We start from the raw sequence: 6,724 nt of genomic DNA, 5'->3' as shown, positions 1-6,724 counted from the left end.
GTAAATTTAATTTTCTAAATTTATAAAAAAACTGGATTTTTATATATATAATTTTTATTTTCAATTTCATGTTGTAAAATCAGTATCAAGTAGAAAATTATAATATTCTTCACAGCTTACATCTTATGTTTTTATGTAAAATGTATTCTTAATAACTAAAAACCTGAGGCCTTTGAGTTATAACGAGGTGTTGGCGTTACTGGTAGGTAGCAAGGGATTAGGGCAGCCCCGAATCCCTGGCTAACTCACCGAGTAGCTATTTTGACCTTCACCTAAGGCTTGCGGCGTGGATGAGGCAGGAAGTATAACTTGAAAGGATTTGGTTTTTTATAGCTAGGAAAAAGACATTCTAAAAACTTTGTGATTTGTTACTACACCGATACAAACCCTAGTTCTTTAACCCTTTTACCCCCAAAGGACGTACCAATACGTTTCACAAAACTCATCCCTTTACCCCCATGGACGTACTGGTACGTCCTTGCAAAAAAAAATGCTATTTAAACTTTTTTTTTTGCATATTTTTGATAATTTTTTGAGAAACTTCAGCCATTTTCCAAGAGAATGAGACCAACCTGACCTCTCCATGACGAAAAATAAGGCTGTTAGCGCAATTTAAAAAAATATATTGCAAAATGTGCTTGAAAAAAAAAAATGCCTCGGGGTTAAGGGTTGGAAATTTCCAAATAGCCTGTGGGTAAAAGGGTTAATAGGAGACTTACAGTATCTTTAGATGGGAGGAACTTCATATACAGTAGCAATTTAACTGTAATCCACTTCTCAAGACCTGAAATTCGGGTGATAAGTTTGGTTTCTGTCATTAAACAGATGGTCACAGAGGAACCTATATCTTAGTTTATTTATTTCCTTTTCACACTGGGCTATTTTTCCCTGTTGGAGTCCTTGGGCTTATAGCATCCTGCTTTCCCACCTAGGGTTGTAGCTTGTCTTAAAAGCTAAAATAAAGTGATAGGTTTACATTACTACTGATCCTCCCCCTCATCAGGCTGATGTGCAGACATACGAACAAAAGAATGTGCACCATCCGGAGACCGCTTGCATTCATGAGAACACTTAAATAGTAGACTGTTCTGTACCCGAAGGATGTATGTCAATGGGTAAGCAAAAGCAGTAAAGTGTGCTTGCACGAGAGAACTTTTCCGAAGGGGACAGCAGAGCACGCTTGGAAAGTAGAGCACGCACTGGCAGGAAAATACGACCAGACAAGTGCGAGCTACTGGAAGAGCACATATGTACGTGCAGCAGATGAAGCCTAAGGGACTGGTGAATATTCCTTATAGGGAGCGCACCAACAAGAGTGTGTACACATACAAAAAAGTAGAACGAGTCGTAACAGAGGGGCGCACATGAATAGGTGAGCCTTCATATTGAGATTTTCCAGTTCTGTAGAAAGCGTGCTCAATGGAAACCACATTAAGCAGGGGTTGCACGCCATTAGGAGCACCTGAATGCTCAAGGTCTGATGAATCTGTGCAAGCAAGTGAATGCTCTAACTCCAGTAAAGGTTCAAAATTCGAAAAATTCACGCTAAATGTAGTACACATGTATACAAGTGAGGATGCTCAACCAAGAGTGCCATAAGACAGGTGATTGCTTTTAGTACTCTTCTGATTTCTCTCTTCCTCTGATACGAGATTATTCTTCTATGGAGAGAGTGGATCCCTGGGAGCTAATGACGTACTTGTCATGCTTCCAAGAATTCGGCAGACTACACTAAAGGGGAATCTCTACTTTTCGTCTTCATAAGACAAACAGAAGGGGGCGTAGCCATAGCAGATGACGATATTACAAGGAATAGGCTAGGCATTGTCAAATCCGATGGTGATGGCGCCCTCCTGAAGGTGAGGATCGGCGATCAACTGCATCTCCGGAGGAACTGTGCGCATCATTGAGGTTCAGGACAAGGGTTCCCTCTGCTGGTGCAGCAGAGGATGACACTCCAATAGCAAAAGACTGCCTTAGTCATTGTTCTTGTGAACAGTACGTGGCTCTGTATTTATTTGTTGATTTTAGCCCCGTTCGGTGTTAATTCTCAAATTGGGTATCAATAACATTCCATGGTCCTTTTTGTAGTTTATTATATAAACCATGAGCCTTTAATCGAGTATAACTGAAAACAAAAGAAAACACTTCTAGGATAATGCCTATGAAGCTATTGCTACATGTTCTACAAAACTGGTCGGATGCCATTGGCTATATCAAAGGTACAAATAAAAACATCAAAAAAGTACAAAAATACATACGATAAGCAAATTAACGTATCTTACCACAATTTTTGGGACTTAATCCATTAGACATACATGAAGAAATCCATGACAAGCAAGTCACATTTCATGTGCTTGAATCTGAGGCAGCAGTTGTTGTGGTTGTTTACTTCTACCCAGTAAAGGGGGAAATACCTCGTCCACCTTGGTAGAATGTATTTTAGTATGGTTTCAAAATTCAAGATATAACTGGGTATGCTAATGACAGTAACAGTCATTATGCATGGACAAGGAAGGCCATAGCATTGTCCTTGGCTGTGTCATTACCTGTAATTAATAATTCGGATTCACTTCAAGAAGGAATAAAAGAAGGACAGACAGCAGATTTCGTACACTTTGATGGTGAAGAATTTATCTTTTTATTTCTTCCTTCTCTACTACTGGAAGGATGGCCACTGCCTACACTCCGCATTGGGGGATGACTAGCCGCAGTCTTGACCCCTACGAGAAGGAATCAGAGTAGGGCTCCACCGATGTCTTGTTTATGAAGGTTCTGCACCGACAGCTGGAACCTCCTGGGCAAGACCACATGCCTATGAATGCTTTCTGCATATAACTGGCACACATCAATCAAACAATCTGGAAAAGAAAATTAAAGCCGCCAAGTTTGGAACACAAGAGAGTGTATACGTCTTGACGGCAGAAGTCAAAGTGGCTGATGAAGGAGCTCGCAGGGTGGGCTTCTCCTACCTCTCAGTAACTACTGACACCTCGTTATAAATCTTAACCCTTTTACCCCCAATGGACGTACTGATACGTTTCACAAAACTCATCCCTTTACCCCCATGGACGTAACGGTACGTCCTTGCAAAAAACTGCTATTTACACTTTTTTGCATATAATTTGATAACTTTATGAGAAACTTCGGGCATTTTCCAAAATAATGAGACCAACCTAACCTCTCTATGACGAAAATTAAGGCTGTTAGCACAATTTAAAAAAAATATATTGAAAAATGTGCTTGAAAAAAAAAAAATCCTGGGGTTGAGGGTTGGAAAGTTCCAAATAGTTTGGTGGTAAAAGGGTTAATAATAGAGTTTCAAGTTTGGATGAAATCATACTCCAAATAAAGGACGAGGGTTTGTAATCCGTGTAGGAGCAAATGAATTTTCAAGAGAATTTATGTAATAATTATAACTTCTCAAATATATTGGCTAAAACATATGGAATGTAACCCAAATTGATCTAACTTCATTCAAATGGATTATATGCCGACTCGTATTAACCCTTTTACCCCCAAAGGACGTACTGGTACGCTTCACAAAACTCATCCCTTTACCCCCCATGGACGTACCGGTACGTCCTTGCAAAAAAATGCTATAAAATTTTTTTTTTTCATATTTGATAATTTTTTGAAAAAATTTAGGCATTTTCCAAGAGAATGAGACCAACCTGACCTCTCTATGACAAAAATTAAGGCTGTTAGAGCAATTTAAAAAAAAATATACAGCAAAATGTGCTGGGAAAAAAATAACCCCCTGGGGGTTAAGGGTTGGAAATTTCCCTAGGAGGATTAATACTACTGGAGATGCCCTGACTCAGAATTCTTTCCTGAACCCGTGAGGCCAGGGTTTGGCCAGATTCACCCCTTCAAACTGTCAAATCTCGATCCCAAGTTAATCCTCCGACAGCATACTGGTACTTAGTCTGTTTTACTCAGACCTTTATTTTTAGCTGATAACTATTTACTTGTGCTATTTTATTACCGATGGTCCCTTCCTGTAGTACTGTATTAAAAAAAAATAAATAATGTTAAACTTGTTGCTCAACTTATTGATGAATCAGTTACAAACTCCTTGGAATAATGAACTACAGTAAAGTCGTTGACCTTTATAGCCGTCTTTGGATGACATTGAACACATCTTGTGATAATCTCACAACTGTTGTTACTGACTTTGCCAAAAGGCAGGCAACTTATTTTTTTCGTACAACCAAGAGCAGCACAGGAAGGAACCATCGCTAATGAAAACACAATAAGGGTTACCGTCTCTAAACAAAGGTCTGAATAGAACTGAATACAAATTCCAATACAGTGACAGAGATTAACTTGAAGGATCATGAACTGACAGTTCGAAGGGTAAAAACCTGGCTTCCCTTAATCCGGGTCAGGGCATCTCCAGTTATTTTTCCTCCAAGAAATTTCCAAATACCCCGGGGGTAAAAGGGTTAACAATAACACCACTGAAGAACTAACCTTTTTCTTTTCCTCGTACTGACCAATCAAATGTAAAACTTTCTGCTTCAACTTCCAGTCTTCTTGGTCGAGATCTGTGTATTTCTCGAGAAGCTTTGGGTCGAGCCAAGTAAAAGGCAATGTCTTTAGGCTTCCTGCTTTTCCAAATAGGCCTATTTCAAGAAGTTCACAATTCATCACCCTGTGGAAACACGTTGATAGAGAAAAGTTAGGTCCTAACAATTCTAAAATAAAATTAACAAATACTTGAAATATGCCACAATTAATGAATTCAAAACTTCCAAAGCTCTGTATTTCACAACATAGAGGGGCCTGTTCTTACTACTGGACCATAACGATATCCTCCTGTTTTTAGTTGGTGGCATGAAAAGTGAGAATTCACATAAAATAATAGTTTTATACGTAGTTACAAAATAATGCACCCTAATTACAAAATTGTTTATGTACATACTGACTCCCAGGAAGCCTTTTAGAAAAATGCAGTCCTATCATAACTAAAGTAAACACGGTACTCACATCCTACTTAGACGTGAGAACTGGGGGTTTCTGGCAGCGTAGATCTGTTCCCTGGCCACTGTTAAAGCTTTATTAAGAGCCTTGACTTGCTTTAACAAAGTCTCTCCATCAGGAGGGTCCTGATGCTGAGATTCACAGCCCACGTGAGAGTTTGGTAATGGAGGTAATATCTGTGCTAGAGTGACAAGGGATGGGGAAAGCTGGCCAGTTGCTTTCACCTTACCATGTTCTTGCATCATCCCGTTCATTCGACTCTGAAAGTATATAAAAAAAAGTAGAGAAGTCGACATTAACTACTAGTTTTGATCTTACAAATTTGTGCAAAGTCCTTATACTTCAGCGTAAAACATACATTTCTTAACTGCAAAAGTCAAATACAAATTATTGTAGTTTACGAAGATAATACCAACTAAAAGGCATAATGTTCCATTAACAGAATCCCTAACATCCACCCAGATTCTCTTATTTAATGAGGTCTCTCAATTAATAACTGTAGGCTTTTCCCACCATCCCTATGACCCCCAGCTCCATTCCCTTCTGCCTGTAAATTTTTATCCTTTCCATTTAGTTTATTTCACCAAACTCTCCAACTCAACAAGAACTTCCTCAAATGTTCAACTCTCTCACAAAAAGATCTTTTCTGGGCTCGACCTGTGTCGCTCCGTGAAATGCTCCTCTAGCACCATTTCTAAGGTATACTGTAGATATTGCTGAATATACCAGTGAAAAAAAAAGAGAAATGCATGGCATGCCAGGAATAAACCTAGCTCGCTCACTCTTCGAGTGTCAGTATAGAAAACTGGGGCGTGATTGAACCACGACCATAGATCCCTCACCAATTAGACCTCTCCTTCATCAACATCCCCCCCTCTACCCCTACATCTCCCCACCCCCCATCCTCATTCCTCCTCAGCACTTGCGTTAGTCAGACGTATTTTGTTTTGCTCTGTGTGTTTTGTGTTTTTTGGAAGATGTCCAACGTTTTAGAGATCCCTGCTTCCAAGTTGAGTATTATATTTGTATGTTTGGGATTTCTAGGTAGCGACACGTACTAGATTCGGACCCCAAAAATAGGGACATTTTTCACGAAAATCTCATATATCTTCTATAATTTTAGTCGGAGAGCAAAAAAAATGCGATGACCACATATATACCCATAAAACGACTCTATGCTGCAGTCTAACACAAAATCTGACACCGTCAAATTTTAGACCTTTCTTCTGACCCCGGCCCTTACTAGATTCGGACCCCAAAAATAGGGACTTTTTTCAAGAAAATCTCATATATCTAATATAATTTTAGTCGGACAGCGAAAATATGTGATGACCACATATATACCCATAAAACGAATCTATGCTGCAGTCTAACACAAAATATGACACCGAAAATTTTGGGACATTTTCTCTGACCTCGGCCCTTACTAGATTCGGACCCCAAAAATAGGGCCTTTTTTCAACAAAATCCCATATATCTTCTATAATTTTAGTCTGACAGCGAAAATATGCGATGACCACATATATATACCCATAAAACGAATCTATGCTGCAATCTAACACAAAATCTGACACCGTAAATTTTGGGACATTTTCTCTGACCCTGGCCCTTACTAGATTCGGACCCCAAAAATAGTGACTTTTTTCAAGAAAATCTCATATATCTTCTATAATTTTAGTCGGAGAGCGAAAACATGCGATGATCACATATATACCCATAAAACAAATCTATGCTGCAG

At 39.1% G+C, this 6,724-nt stretch overlaps 1 protein-coding gene across 2 annotated transcripts in view; it reads right to left on the bottom strand.

The window, feature by feature from the left end:
* The window catches only part of LOC137652510 (HAUS augmin-like complex subunit 3), a 51,119-nt gene that overhangs the window by 1,602 nt on the left and 42,793 nt on the right, over positions 1–6,724 (bottom strand). For both annotated transcript variants that reach the window (XM_068385957.1, XM_068385956.1), the window contains exons 10-11: positions 4,993–5,246; positions 4,477–4,657 (exon numbers count right to left, since the gene is read on the bottom strand). In XM_068385957.1, the coding sequence (XP_068242058.1) occupies positions 4,477–4,657; positions 4,993–5,246 (435 nt within the window). The remainder of the gene's footprint in view (positions 1–4,476; positions 4,658–4,992; positions 5,247–6,724) is intronic.

The sequence above is a fragment of the Palaemon carinicauda genome, chromosome 13 (assembly GCF_036898095.1).
Source record: "Palaemon carinicauda isolate YSFRI2023 chromosome 13, ASM3689809v2, whole genome shotgun sequence".
NCBI classification, from domain to species: Eukaryota; Metazoa; Arthropoda; class Malacostraca; order Decapoda; family Palaemonidae; genus Palaemon; species Palaemon carinicauda.
The sequence above is the reverse complement of the archived record's forward strand: the minus strand, read 5'-3'. Positions and strand labels throughout refer to the sequence as shown.